The following is a 14,832-nucleotide window of genomic DNA, read 5'->3' on the forward strand; positions in this document are numbered from 1 at the left end:
AGAAGTCAGAATGCAGGGCTTACTCTTTATCTTCACCTCTCGTTAGAAATGAAAAAATGGAACACACCTGATCCAAAGTGTTTCAAAGAGAAATCTACAGGTAATTCCATCAAGACTAGACAAATCGGCAAATACAGAGTTATCTGCAGCACTCGGACAGGGTTGAGTCAAATCACAGGGTTGCAGCCAGCAGGTCAGGAGAGAAGCGTAGAACGGCCTGCCGGTCTTCACGGCAATGTGCCTGCTGGGCGCACCTCCCTCCTCCCCCCAAGCAACCCCCCTGAAAAACACACACACACACACACACACACCCTCTCTGCAGGAAGCTTTAATGCCCTGGCACTCCCTGCTGAAGGCCAAGGCAGCCATACCCAGCCGGGGCCTTCTGTGACAAACCTGCCTTGCAGCACATGGGGGTGGGGCGCACTCTCCCTGCAGCTGTGGGGTGCGAGCCTATCTAGGGAAAGCTGCAGGCATTCCTTTCTGGGCACAAGCAGCCCCCCAAGCTTGTCCTCCCGAGGGATCGGATGATGGGGCAAGGGTAGGACAGCAAGAGCCCTGACCTGCAGACCCAAGCAGACAGAAGAGAAATCCAGTAGAGGGTTGGGGGCCCAACCTGCGCCATAGAAAGGGGAGCCATCCCACCTGGAATTGCCTTTGACAACCCTCCACTCCTAATTTCCAATGAGAAACATGGGGTTTCAGCGAAGCCTGTTCCAAATGTGTCCAAAAGCCTGACTTCTAGGTTGCCCCTCCTCCCACTCCCAGTCCGTTTCCAGGAACCTGCAGGAAGGGGCCAGCCCAACCTCAACACGTGTCCTCCCTCAATTCATGTGCATTGCCAGTCAGGGTCAGGAAGGGTACCCAGCTGGAGGTCAGGGTGGTGCAGTCCAGTCTCTCGGAGCCTCCAGGGCTGTGTCCCGCAGATGGTGCCTCCTTTCTCCCCTTCCCTGCTGTGCCCTGCAATGGACGGGGAACTCAGCAAGGGGCCTCCATTCCATGCCACCAAATCTGCCAAGATCTCTCTCTCCCCCTCCCCCCCCTCTTACACACACACACACACACACACACACACACACACACACACGATTCAGGCTGGAGGTAGCCCATGGGGGCTGCCCACTCCCCACCTAGGCTAAAAGAGGAGTGCTCAGCGGATACTCAGAGCAGTATGTTACATTCCTCATTCCACCAAGCGTCCATTTCCTATAGCTATTGGCAAGCCTTCCCACCCACCCACCCGCAGGCCTTCACTTCCTTTGCACAGGAGGACAGGGGGATTGGGGCCACAGTGCATAGACAGCAGACAACCATTGGTGACGGTCAGAGGGGCTTTGGAGACAGCCGACGCAGAGGCTCCTCAGGGCTTCTCCACTGACGGGGTGCTCCCGTTGGCTTTGCTCTTTGCCCGACCCTTGAAGGAGAAACGCTTGATGAGGCGCCGCGAGAAGCTTCCAGATTTCTTCCTGGGGGCTGAGGCGCTGCTGGCGTTGGGCAAGTCATCATGCGACTGGCTGAGGCCTGCCTCCTTCTGTTTGTTCTTCCTCCGGAAGATCAGTTTGGTGCCACTTCGCAGGAAGCCCACTGCAGGAGGAGGAGGAGACTGTGAACCTGCGCTGCTGGCTTGCCTGGCACAGGAGCGCCAAGCCTCCATTATGCTGGTTGGGGAATGGTTCAGAGACCCCCTCCTGAATCCTGGCTACTCCTACAAAAGAGGGCCAGGAGGTCCCTGCCCAAAAGGAAGCTGGCCTCCTTCCTCACCTTTGTGGTCTTTCAGACTCCGGGTCTCCAGGGCACCTGTTGAGCCAGTTTCAGATTCCATGTCATCTACTGAGGGTCTCTCGGAGATGTCTGAATGTGTTGTTTCGTCCAGATCCTGGCTCGCCGTCTGAGGCGAGTATGAACTTTCCAGCTGTTGCGTGGCATCACAGATGCTCGGCGGCGTGTATTCTGACAGACCAGCCGTGATGGAGTCTTCTTGCAGGGGATTTCCCAGTGACACTGCGTAGCCAAGGGAGAGGGCCATTTCGTCCTGTGCAATGGGTACCTGCAGATCGGGACAAAGAGAAGCTTAAAGTTGGGATGGGGGGGGATTGCCCTCACTTCCGGTTCCTTCTCAACAATAGAGCTTCCCAGAGTGCTCTGGAGTTGGGCAGCACGAGAGCCCAATCCAATGAATAAATGAAAATAAACAAAGCAGTGTCAACTCTCAACCAGATAAACTGCCAGTTACCTTGGAAACTCCCGAGATGATCAGTGTACTGCGCTTGGTTGGAGTCCTCTTTGCAGGCTTATTGGTCAGATCTGTCAGCTGCCTGATGGCTGTCTCGGCCACTGGATCCAGGCCATTGGACACACAGCTGCTTCCTGGGGGAGAAGCAAGACACACTGCTCCAAGGTGCCAATTGCACAAAGTGGCTCTGGCAAACTCCTGGCTTTGCACAAGTGTACCGTGCCAGTGGCTGAGAGGCATCTCTTTTCATTCAGACTTGTTCAGGGTGATGTTAAACACGACAGTGACTGATTCTTCCTCCAGGCCAGCCAGCCAGCAAGGCAGGTAAGAACAAGAACATGCTGGCTGGCCCAGGTCAATTCAGCAAAGTGAATATAGACTTAAGTGGTGTGCTAAGCAATTCTTCCTATCCAATACTCTAAGCATTTCATCAAGGTAATCTGGTGCCTTCCAGTTATTCTGAAATCTTTCCCATGATCCACAGCTGTTTTGCCCAATCAGGCAATCCAAAATATCTGGAAGGAACCCAACTGTCCTCCTGTTTGGAACTGGCTCCCATCCCCATGTCTAGTCTGAGCCAAGGTCGGAGAGAAGGAAGACAGTGAAAAATTACAGACGCAGCTGCTTCTTCAAAAAGGCCCATCTTGTGTTGGAGGGGCAGCATCCCACCAGCACTGCCCATCTCACAATCTCCCTAATTGTTGTTTTCTGACGTGACTCACTGCTACTGCAGGGAGATGCTCTGCTAGGACAGCCATTTTCTGGAAGCATCGTGGTGACCTTCTCTGTAACTTCTACTTTGGATGGAGATCTTGAGGGTGAATCTAGAGTGCAGGAGGAAGAAGGGCCAGCAAAGTGTCAATCACATCCAGCAGAAACCTCCCTTCAGCAACACCCACAGAAATGCACCATTCATTGTGCTAAGCACATTGATTTGTGCTTCTTAGATTGTAAGCTGCCCTGAGTCTTCGGAGAAGGGTGGGATATAAATGGGATTAAAAAAAAATCATGCTTTGCACGATGTGCCTTCGTGGGGGTGGGGGTGAGGAGCAGCTGCTTAATGAGGAATTCTGGCCTTGGTGCAGGCTCCCACCACTCAAGGGCTGCTCTCTCCTTATCGCTCAGGCTGAATGTGGCGTTGCTGCCCAGATCCATGTGATAAACCGGTTGGCTGATGGCTTGCAATCCTGGCTGGCTGGCTGAAATTAGGATATCTTACCAATCTTACAGTCCAGCTTGGGCCTGGACTGGATGGTGGTGACGGTGGTGACAATAGTGCCATCGGGCATTATGGTCCGGCCCATCTCGATCTTCTTAGTGGGAGTGATGCTGGTGCGCAGGGAGGAGGCAGCCTGCAGCTCTGGCATGTCCTGGTGGAGCAGCTGCCAAGACGCCCAAATATAACTCAGAAAAGCAAAACCTGAGAAGCCAGCTTTCTGCCTCACATACACAAAGATTCAGCCACCCGAAATTGTCTGCTTTGGAGCTGATCAACTGAATCACACTGCCTGCCAACAGCTCAGCATGCCTGGAGATGGAGACCAACATCATGCTCTCCTGTGCCGAGAAAGGGGTTTCTTTGGGTTTTATTGCTTGAAAAAGGTAGTATAAAGTTTTTATAAGCCACGCAGACTCATCAAAACATTCCCCCACCTCTATTGTTTGGACTTTGCCCAGCCCTGCGCTCAAAAGCAATGCGCTTGGCTTAAAGCTGAGAAACTGGGGGTTGAGTGGAGCAGACGAAAGCCTAAAGCAAGGCAGGCAATCACGAAGCAGAGTCTAGCCTCCCCTTCTGGCCTCTCACCTCCACGGCAATGGCTGCTGCTGGGGGCAGACCGTTGGGCACCCCTGGACTCAGCGGGTACAGCTGCTGCCCCTGCGGCTCTTTGGAGGAGGGGTCTATGGGGACAGCCACAAATCCCCGAAGCAGGTCTGCAAGGAGAAACCCAGCGTGTGAGGTCCACTGAACCACAGCAGCTCCTTCCTCTCACAGATGCCAGCCAGAGCCACCCAGGTGAGGCACTTCCACCCCCTTTCTGCTCTTCCAGCTGTTAGCTTGTAAGCCAAGCCCAGCCCCAGAGTTCCTCGGCCCCATGCACTCCTTCAGGGGCCCACAAATGACTTACCCTCTCCCGAAGTGCTGCCTTCAAACACTCTCAGCACCAACTCTTTGCTCCGTGGACCAAGCTCCCTGTCCCGGCAGGAAGGAAGCAGAAAGGCTGTCAGCCTCGCCCTGCTAGCTCTTTTCCTGGATCAGGGCCACTTTCTCACTGCCCAGCAGCTTGGAGGGCAGAGCTCTCCAAAGGAAGGGAGAGGGCCTGAAGCGCAGACAGCCTGGGGGGACCGGGGGGGGGGCAGCATTTGCCTTCTCCTCAGGGCAGGCCAGCCAGGACCGGTTTTGCTATTTTAGGATTCTGGCCATGACACCCATCCTTTCCAAGCTCCCCCCCCCCCGACCCAAATACCAGAAGCTCAGGACTCCTTACAGAAGCAGCTTGCTGGGCCACTCCACCTCAGCAGCCAGGCCGGCCGGCACAGGGCCTGTTCTCTTCTGCTGTTGAGGGCTATCCAGCTCCACCTCACAGCACAGCAGTCCGTTTCCTGCAAGAGAGGCCCACAGCAGTGCAGCCGAAGTTCACCTCACCGGATTCTCCACCAGACACCCCCCCTCCCAATGCGGCAGGAGACCAGAGGCCCGAGAGTGCCTGGAGTGCCTGGGTACCTTGGCTCTCCTGGGATCCCAGGTGCAGAACTCGCAAGTTCTGGAGCAGCAGCTTGGGCATCAGGGCAGGCACCGAGCTGGAGAAGGATCCCGGGGACAGCCTGCTGCTGGGCTCCTGTGGGGGAGAGCCAGGGGGCACTAAGTAGCTGGCTGGAGGAACCTCCCCCTCCCCCCTCAAACTTCTGAGGTGGCCCACGGGAAGTGCCAGAACTGCTGTTGTCCTTCTGTGATTCCCAGAGTCGATCAGTTTATGTGAAGCCTTTGCCCAGAATGGCCAAGCAGAATGCTAATAAGGATGTGAAATGGACACTGCCTTTCCTTTCCAGAGGTTGCCCTGGGTTCGAAGGAAGCAGGCAATGGAAATGCTGACCTAACCTCTTCACGGTCAACAGTGAAGGGGGCCAGCTGCAGATCTCCTGGCTGAAAGGAATGGTGGGTTCGGCCTTATCTTAATGCCCAGCCGGGCCTATTAAGTTTTCCCTCTCAACCCTCCACCCTTACCACGTTGGCATTCATAATGCAGGCCTTCAGATTCACCATCATGGCTGGCTGGGTGCTAATAATGGAGTCTTCAATCAGATTCTTGATGATAGACAGGTCCGCCTTGCCATCGTTTTCCTGCAAGGGGCACCAGGAAAATTATGCCAGACCAGTCAGCAGGGGAAGAGTTCCTTTCCCGGAGTGAGACAATGGGTGGGGGCTCCGTCCTGCATTGCTGTCCCCTCCTTTGCTTACACTGTGCGGCTGGAGTCTCGGCGGGAGGGAGATCTTCCAGTTGGGCCTGTCTGTGAATGCCCAGGAGACCAGCAGCCCCTCGGCCTCCACCTCCTCCAGGCGGATCTCCAACTGGCCAATGGGACAAAGCCGATGTCAGGACAGATTGCCAGACAGGCTATGATCACCAAAAATAAATCCCACTAAAGGCAACATTAGCCATGCCGGATGCAGAGGCCAACCTTGCCTCAAACGCTGGGGCCCAAAGCACTCCACCACCCGCCACCCCAGACCAACTCATGGAGGGTTTTCAGCCTCCTCCTTCTGCCTCCTTCACCTGGGCCTGCTGTACAGCCAGGGAGACGCAATAGGTGTCCATAGAGACGGCTGCCGGAGACTGCTGGGCCACCAAGACCGGGAACTGCACTGTGTCAGTTGAAAGGAGGCACTGCAACACCTGGAGGCGGGAGAGGGATGGGCAGTGCTCCTTCCCAGAGCAGAACAGCAGCATCTGCACAGCTGCTGCTCCTCCTCCTCCTCCTCCTCTACCCCTTCCTCCATCTACAGTCAAAGCAGCAGCAGTGGAGCTCAGAAACTGCCATCCTGTCAGCTTTGACCTTCTGGAAAGAACTGCTACCTCATTGGTTGGGGTTTGGAAAAAAGGCTTTAATTAAGTATTCCTGCCGTTTTCTTCCTGCAGTCTTCCCACAAAGCTGCTGGAGCTGGAACCTAGTTTGGGGGGGGGAGACTTTCATGGAGAAAATAGGAGAGATTGTCGCTTCCCTGCAATCTTAGAGGAAAGCAAGTTAATCCGCTCAACTCCAGAGCTTAATCCAGATCCCTTTTCCAGAGCTGCTCTTCGTATTAGATGTAGATACATCCAAACCTCTCTGCTGCCATCTGATAATCTCTATTTGGCTGGGAGTTTCAAGCTCTGGCTGAGCATCTTGACCCCCATTCAGGTGGGCCTCCGGAGAGTCCCCCAGGGGTTATGGTGCACCCTTCCTGTACTCAGTGGAGGAGGGACCAACACTTCCAGAGCAAAGCACTTATCCAAGCAGCTGACATCCCAGGACTGTGTCCTTCTTATTTGCAGAGCTCAGTTCCCTGGCAATTTAAGCCTTCATCTCCAAGCCGACATCTGGTGCCTGTAAAAAGCAGCCCCTCCCCCCATTCTGCCACTCCTGTTCAGCTACAGTGCTCCCCACCTTCCTCCTGATCTGTGCTTCTCCTCTGCCTCTTCCCATGCAGGGCCACAGGACTTTAGGTTAGCTGCTGTGATCTAAGAGGTCAGCTGTCCAGTGATGGAGGGAAACTGCCAAGGTCAGCCTTCCTAGCCACCTGTCAATGCTTTGGCAAACCTCAGACCAAATATATGTTCCCCCCAGTTGCAGCTGTCCTTTAGGGACAGCAGAGGTTTCTAGCCCTCTGCATTTAGCTTCCTAAGGCTTTCCGGGGAATCTTCTGCAGTTTCAGAGAGGAGCCCAGCCCTGACACCCAGGCTGTCAGCTGGAGCCTAAGTGGGAAGACTCAAGGTGTGGGAGGGGGAGGTAACTGCCCGCAGGGCAAAAGCCCCTTGCCTGGAGTCCAAGCCAGTACTCTGCAGGCTGCTGGGAAGCTTCCCTGATTTAGGAAGGAGAGTGAATGGCAGGTGGTGAGAGATGTGAAAACTGGCTGGGTTCAAACCAGGGCCACACTTTGCAGGCAAAGGTGTTCGCGCTTGTGGCCCTCTGGAGAACTCACCATCCTGTGATCCGACTGGTCAGTGTAGGCCACGTGGCTGATCGTTACGGCTGGCAACTGCCGAGGGCTTTCCTCAAATGTGATCTGGACTGAGCTCTGGGAAGAAGAAAGCCCAGTTAGCCCGCAGGAGGAAGCCGACGTGGCAAAGTCATTTTCTCAGTCCAGGCTCTTCTGCAAGGCCAGACAAGGGCATCCAGGAGTCCAGACGCGTCCCCTTCTTGGGCATGGGCTGACTTTTCAAGCCACAGAGGGAGGCGCCTGGCCTCCACTGCCAGTCCAAGCTGGAGCAGCCGGGCAGGGTGCTGGCGATGTACAAGGCTTTCCCCTGCTGAAGTCCTGCACATTGCTTGGACTTTGGCCAAAATGCCGAGGAGAGATCCTAAAGCAATCCTGCTGGATCCGCTTGTTCAGAAAGAAAGAGGACTTGCTCTACCCTCTGGAAATATCAAAAATAAATGTGAGACACTTCCAGTGGTCGTGAACACCTGGAAATTTCCTCCATTCTCCCTAAGCATTATTCATAGGGAGCAGCCACCTCTCTCCCCCAACCTCCAGCTCACAGGATGGATGCAGCACCAGGTGAAGCAAAGGCCAAGTGGCCATGGAGCTGGTGCTGCCATGCCCTTCTCAGATAAGGACGGCAGGCTGGGCTGCTGGAAGGGCCAGCCTCCCCTCTCCCTTAGCCTCTGGGGTGGCCACAGAGTGGGAGAGGGGAGGCTGGTGGCCATCTAACTCTGTGGTCCTAGTCCTGGTACAGTCACAGCCCCAAAGCAAGAGATCCTTTTTCTCTGCAAGAAGAGAGTTCAGGTGCTTAAGATACAGAATAAGGCGTCCCCCTTCGAGGTCTGTAATACAGCAAACAGACCAACTATTCCTGGACTGAATTTATACCAAGGAATTAGAAACATAATAAAAGAAGCAATGAACGTAAGGCCTGTTACTAAGCAAACGGTACAAGGAAATTAGCTACATATGTTGAACAGCTCAACTGAGCAGTGTGCAAGTCCCAAGGGGGCCAGACTGTGCTGCACGTGAAAAGCCTTCTGGTGATTTCTCTCGTTTCCAAGCAAAGCACAATCCAGCGCCTTTGCACACAGCCTTTCCTTGCTCCAGTACCGGCTCTGCCTATGGGCCGATCTTACTGATGGAATGGCGAGAAAGAGGGCAGCACACAAGCACCAGGGTGAGAAAACATGGACTCTGGTACAGGACTTAGGTCAGGGATAGGCAACCTTGGCTCTTTTATGACTCATGGACTTCAACTCCCAGAATTCCTGAGCCAGCATGGCTCAGCATGGAAATCTCTCCCTTTCCCCTCAGCATGGCTGGCTCAGGAATTCTGGGAATTGAAGTCCACGAGTCATAAAAGAGCCAAGGTTGCCTAGCCCTGACTTAGTTCCTACTCCAAAACTCTACTGAGAGGGACCTCTGCGCTGGTGACCGAACCTGGGGCAGCCGGCTTGCCAGCAGGTTCCTTGGATGCCAAAGTGATGGACGCCTGACGCTGTTTCTCTTCGGGGTTCTTTCCAGATGAATACTCTTCCCCTGCAGAAAACTCTGTGCCTACTGTCCACCTGTTCTTTGTTTCTCTTCCTGTGAGGAAAACTTCAGAGCCTCCAGGGAGAGATCTGGGCAAAGTAAGGTTGGCCAGAAGGACACTTGGGAATGGATGACCAGTCTAAGGAGGGAAGAGGGCAAGCTTAATCAGGAGCTACTGTGGCGCTGCCCGACCTTCCTTTTGCAAGAACAGTGGAACAAAGCAGGTTGGGTGAGGCTGTCCTGACCCCAAACACAGGGAGAGTGCAGCTCCAGAAGGAGGGGGACGCCAAGCTCAGCCTGATGGAGCAAAGGAAGTTCAGGCAACTGCATCTTTTCCAAAACAGGTCATCTTCCTTAGGCAAATACCCAGAAAGGCCTACAGGGACCTTTGCTGCATTTAAGAAAACTACTCCTTAGGAAGTTTGCCCCGAGAGTAATAAGGATAATTAAGAGCTCTGACAGGCAGAAAGAAGTGCTCAAAAACTCTAGCTTTAAAACAGGGACCATTGGGGATCCGTTTCCTGTCCAACTCCAAATTTTAAGATGCCAAGAAACTTCTCCACAGCTCCCAAATGCTTGCACCGCCCAGAAAGGGGCTCCTTGCCAACCGGGCGGTCTCTCTTCATGGGACCCGGCCAATCGCGGCTTCCTTCATGCAGGAAACAGCGGAACTCGCCAGGTGGCCAGGAACGAGCAGGCCGGCGATCCGCCCCCCCCCCCCCCACCAAGGATTAGCCAGGAGAAGCAGAAGCCGGCCAAGAGGGATCCATCAGCGGCGGCCGCCGGCAAGAAACCGCCGGGGGAGGGCGGCAGCTTTCCCGCGAGCGCAGCCCCTCATCGCTCCGCGGGGAGAGCCGGGCGAGCGAGGCAAGTGCCGCCCGCTCCGCTTCTTGCTCCCCCCTCCCTCCCCCCGCCGGTCGGCCAGCCTTTGCGGGACGGCCAGAGCGCAGCTCCGACGGCAGCTCCCCCGCCTGCCCGCTCCTCCCGGCCGGCTTACCCCGTGCTGGCGGGCCTGGTCGTTGAGGGCGCGCAGCCAGGCTCGCTGCCAGTTCTCGCGGAAGGCGCGGAAGGCGAAGAGCGAGGCGAGCAAGCCGCGGGCCCCAGGCGCTGGAGAGCTCCCCGCGCCCTCCCGGGCCCAGGCCAGGCGCAGCACGGCCGCCCAGAGGCCGGCGGGGGCCGCCTGGTTCCGCGGGGCTCCTGCCGACCGTCCGCGGCCGCGCCATAGGATCCGGGAGAGCTGCAACAGCCAGGCCGAGACAGTGAGCAGGGAGGCGGCGAAGAGCAGCACCAGCACCGCCCAGCAACAGCCCAGCCCCGGCGCCGCTTCCATGGCGCGCCCGCCTCTCACGGGGCGTCCGGGGCACGCATGGCGAGGCCTCCTGGCCGGCCGAAGCGAGCGGAGGCGGCGCGGCTCCCCTCCTCCTTCCCGGAGCCGGCGCAGAGCTACATGGCAGCCGGGCTCTTCCGCCTCCCCTGACGGCCAAGCTGGGCGGGGCGCCGCGACGCCGAGAGCCGACGGCTGGGCCGGACTATCGCGCCGCCGCCCGCCCTGGGGCCGGGTCCGCCTTAAAGGCGCCTGACGGCACGCGGCTCGGCTGGCTCCTGCCCGCCACGAGGGGCGCGCCGAAGGGCCCGGAGCAGCTCGGCGAGCCCGGCATCCGGCCGCCGCCGCCGCCTCGATCGCTCGATCGGCCAGGCAAGCGCGGGTGCGCTGAGTAGCCCCGCGCCCCTTCGGGTCTGGGGCGGCGCTCAAGGCAGGCAGGCCCGCCGGGCGGAGCGCTTCCCCGCCTCTCCGTCCCCCGGAGGGCTGCGGCGGCGGGGCTCCCTGCCAGCGGGGGGGGCTCTCGGAAGCTGCCCCCTCGCCGCTTTCGGCTGGCCCGGCCCGCGCCTGGGCGGAGGGGCAGCGCGCAAGAGCCGGGAGGGCGGGGAGCGGCGCCCGACGTGCCGCGCCGCGGTCCCTTTAACGGGCCCCGCCCGCCGGCCCGCGAGCGAGCGAGCGAGCGAGCGGGTGACGTGGGGCCGCCGGCAGGTGTCGCGTGACGGGCGAGCGGGCCGCCATTCCGAGGCGTCCGCGGGGGATCCGGGCAGGAGCGGCGCGATGTGGAAGCTGCCGCTGCTGCCGCTGCTGATCAACCTGGCCGGCTCGGCGCTGGGCTGCTGGGCCACGCTGCGCCTGATCCCGGCCTTCCGCGAGCACTTCCTGGCGGCGCGGCTGTGCGGGGCCGACCTGAACAAGCGCTCCAGGCAGCCCGTGTGAGTGGCCGGGCGGCGGGGGGGCGGCGGCGCGGGGGGGCCGGGACTGAGCGGCGGCGTTCTGGTCCGCAGCCCGGAGTCGCAGGGCGTGATCAGCGGCGCCGTCTTCCTGCTCCTGCTCTTCTGCTTCATCCCGGTGCCCTTCCTGAGCTGCTTCTCCGAGGAGCGCTGCCAGGCCTTCCCGCACCACGAGGTCAGCCGGGCCGGGTCCGGGCGGGCAGGGGAGCCCCGCGGGGGCGGCGGCGCTGACGGCCCTCCCGCTCCCCGCCTGCCTCGCAGCTGGTGGCGCTGGTGGGAGCCCTCCTGGCCATCTGCTGCATGATCTTCCTGGGCTTCGCCGACGACGTCCTCAACCTGCGCTGGCGCCACAAGCTGCTGCTGCCCACCGCCGCCTCCCTGCCGCTGCTGATGGTCTACTTCACCAACTTTGGCAACACCACCATCGTGGTGCCCAAGCCCTTCCGGCGGCTGCTGGGCGTCTACCTCGACCTGGGTGAGGGCACCCCCCCCCCGCCTGTGGCTCCCCGCCCTGCTGCTGCTGTGGGAGGCTGCGAGGGCAGCCCTGGGGCTGACTGGTGGAGGGTCAAAGCGGGTCTCCTCTGCCGTGTGCTTTTCCTGCAGGGATACTGTACTACGTGTACATGGGCATGCTGGCCGTGTTCTGTACCAACGCAATCAACATTCTGGCTGGGATTAACGGTCTGGAAGCCGGGCAGTCTTTGGTGATCGCTGCCTCCATCATTGCTTTCAATATTGCAGAGCTGTCTGGTGGGTACTCGGTTTAGCCTCCTCTCGGCAAAGGCCAGTTGGGCCCTGCCAGTTGGCTAACCTGCCTGCTCCTTATTTGCCTTCTCGCAGGGGATTACAAGGATGACCACGTCTTCTCCCTCTACTTCATGATTCCTTTTTTCTTTACCACGCTAGGACTGCTGTACCACAATTGGTAAGAGCCCCCCCCCACACACACACTTTTGAAGGCAAAGGCCAGCCTTTTCTCACGGCAGAATCTGCAGTCCTTATAGGGCGAATTGTGGGTGACAGTTTGAGAGTCTGGAGGAGTTACACAACTCCCCATAGGGCACTTTGGAACCTTCTTTCCTGAGAAGGAAGATATAGTCACAGAGTAATCTGATTTCAAGCGGAAACAGACACCTAATACAATCCTGGGTTGTATAAACAGAGGCATAGAATCAAAATCACGTGAAGTGTTAGTACCGCTTTATAAAGCCTTAGTAAGGCCACACCTGGAATACTGCATCCAGTTTTGGTCTCCGCAATGTAAAAAAAAATGTTGAGACTTTGAAAAAAAAAGTGCAGAGAGGAGCAAGACGATTAAAGGCCTGGAGACTAAAACATGTGAAGAACGTTTGCAGGATTTGGGAATGGCCAGTCTAGAGAAAAGAAGGACCAGGGGGGACACGATGGCAGTATTCCAATATTTGAGGGGCTGCCACAAAGGTGAGAGGGTCAATTTATTTTCCAAAGGGCAAGACAAGAAACAATGGATGAAAAGCCTGGAATTAAGGGGAAACTTCCTAACAGTGAGGACAATTAACCAGTGGAACCGCTTGTCTTCAGAAGTTGCGGGTGTTCATTACTAGAAGTTTTTAAGAGACTGGACGGTCACTTGTCTGAAATGGTATAGGGTCTCCTGCTTGAGCAAGGGGCTGGGCTAGAAGACCTCCAAAGTCCCTTCCAGCTCTGCATTAAGTGCCTTCTCTTTATTATGGGTAATGCTTCTTTCTGCCTTCTGTGGGGAGAAGTCTTTACTGAATGGCCACATCTGCTTACTGCAGGTACCCCTCCCGTGTGTTCGTGGGAGACACCTTCTGCTATTTTGCTGGCATGACCTTTGCTGTGGTGGGCATCCTTGGGCATTTCAGCAAGACAATGCTTCTCTTCTTCATCCCCCAAGTGGTCAACTTTCTCTACTCGCTGCCCCAGCTTTTCCACATCATTCCGTGCCCCCGCCATCGATTGCCCAGGTAAGAAAAAGGGTGAGCCTGCGTGCTGCTTGGCTGCAACCAGAATAAGAGCCAAGAAAAGCGCTATTCCTTTCAAAGCAGGCTTCTGAGAAAGGCCATGGTCCTGGGCAAAGATCGGGGCTGTAAATCCCATTGGTTGAGATCTGTATTTTATTTTATTTATATTTCACATTTTTGAACCCACCCATCTCCTTCACCTACGGACTTGTCAAATCAAACTGCACAAAGGATCCTCTCACTTTTACTCAGAACCATTCCTTTTCTTGGGGTGAAGGTTGCCTGCCTTGATCAGGTGCCCTCTGCAGTCCCTTACTGCAACCGGGTTTCTGCTCATCCTGGTGTTGGCTGCATCCCCCTTTCCCCCCTGACTGCCTCCGTCTCTGCCTTCAGATTCAACACAGATACAGGGAAGCTAGAGATGAGCTACTCGAGATTCAAGTCAAAGAACCTCTCTCCTTGGGGAGCATACACTCTCAAGGTAACTGTTAACCAAAGCAGCAATCTTCTGAGAGTGTCTTGGCTCTTTTCCCTCATGCTGATGAACCTTTACCTGATCAGTAAAACGTGTTTCTCTCCAGGTAGCTGAGACACTCTGCCTAGTTGATGTGCGTCAGGGAACAGACAAAGACGGAGAATTTACAGAATGCAATAACATGACCCTTATTAACTTTGTGCTGAAGCTAAAAGGACCAACTCCTGAACAAAACTTGACGGTTCTGCTGCTGCTAATCCAGGTAAGGAGCACTTTTGGGGGGGGCAGTTCAGGGATGCTCCCTTGGCGATGACAGTTGTGCCCTTTTCAACAAAACCTACTAAGGGTAAGCAGTTTTAGTTTCCACAGTACACACGCTGTTGCCTGACTGCTGTGGTATATTACATGAAACTGGCCAAGGGTTTTGCAAAGCAGGATGCATAGCCAGGGGTACTTTGCATCCTAGCAGTTACAACGAGGTGAGCAAAGCCTCAATATGATGAGTTATGAGCCATCAGCTGCATATTTGCACTATCCTCCCCCTTCTCCTTTCTGTCTTGAGGTTGCCGGTAGCTTGGTAGCTTTTGGTATCCGGTACCAGCTTGTGCGGCTGTTTTATGATGCCTGAGCCAACGTGGCCATTTGCTCCTCCTCTGTCCCTGTTATCCAATGCATCTGAGAAAAGCCCAGGGCGTTCTTAGCTCCTGGCAGAAGGGCTGCTGCTGCTGCTGCTGTTGCTGCTGTTGGGAAGATCAGACCAGCCAAAGGGTCCAAATCTCGGCCTCTCCTAGACGCAGCTTGGAAGCAACATTTCCACCCCTAGTGATCTCAGGGTGCCTGTGGGTATCCTTGGGAGGGAATCCAACAGAGTCAACGCCTGTAGCAACTGGCGAAGCAGGGGACACTCAGCTTCGTAAATGGTTTCTTTGCTGTTTACTCCAAGGGAGGATTTGCTTTGGGTTTCTTCAGTTTGTGCTGAAAGAACTTCATGTATTTGAGATATTGCTCTGAAGCCTGTTTAGAACTGCTGTGCTACCACCTTTCCCACAAACACTGCTGGGTATAAATTTGTACTGAGTTTTTCTACACCCCATTTTGTACCCAACATATTTATGTGTCAGACTACCATAGTGGGGTGAAGTGGAGATCGAGCATTTTGAGGACACGGTGT

The 14,832-nt window shown here is 56.2% G+C and overlaps 2 protein-coding genes across 2 annotated transcripts; one reads left to right on the plus strand and one right to left on the minus strand.

Annotated features, from left to right (window-relative positions):
• Positions 1–11: 11 nt before the first annotated feature.
• Positions 12–10,531, minus strand: C2CD2L (C2CD2 like). The gene is made up of 14 exons (XM_083368736.1): positions 9,949–10,531; positions 7,413–7,508; positions 6,007–6,126; positions 5,691–5,801; positions 5,457–5,573; positions 4,956–5,070; positions 4,720–4,834; positions 4,360–4,424; positions 4,038–4,165; positions 3,453–3,615; positions 2,956–3,057; positions 2,234–2,367; positions 1,762–2,047; positions 12–1,584 (listed from the first exon to the last, which is right to left on the minus strand). The coding sequence occupies exons 1-14, from the start codon at positions 10,279–10,281 to the stop codon at positions 1,361–1,363; spliced, it is 2,109 nt and encodes a 702-aa protein (XP_083224862.1). The 5' UTR covers positions 10,282–10,531; the 3' UTR covers positions 12–1,360.
• A 285-nt stretch (positions 10,532–10,816) lies between these two features.
• Positions 10,817–14,749, plus strand: DPAGT1 (dolichyl-phosphate N-acetylglucosaminephosphotransferase 1). Its single transcript, XM_083368739.1, has 9 exons — positions 10,817–11,204; positions 11,277–11,397; positions 11,484–11,697; positions 11,826–11,972; positions 12,063–12,147; positions 13,001–13,189; positions 13,580–13,667; positions 13,768–13,923; positions 14,224–14,749. Exons 1-9 carry the CDS (start codon positions 11,050–11,052, stop codon positions 14,287–14,289), a joined length of 1,221 nt encoding a protein of 406 aa, XP_083224865.1. The 5' UTR covers positions 10,817–11,049; the 3' UTR covers positions 14,290–14,749.
• Positions 14,750–14,832: the final 83 nt, after the last annotated feature.

The sequence above is a fragment of the Vipera ursinii genome, assembly GCF_947247035.1.
Source record: "Vipera ursinii genome assembly, chromosome: 8".
Taxonomy (NCBI): domain Eukaryota; kingdom Metazoa; phylum Chordata; class Lepidosauria; order Squamata; family Viperidae; genus Vipera; species Vipera ursinii.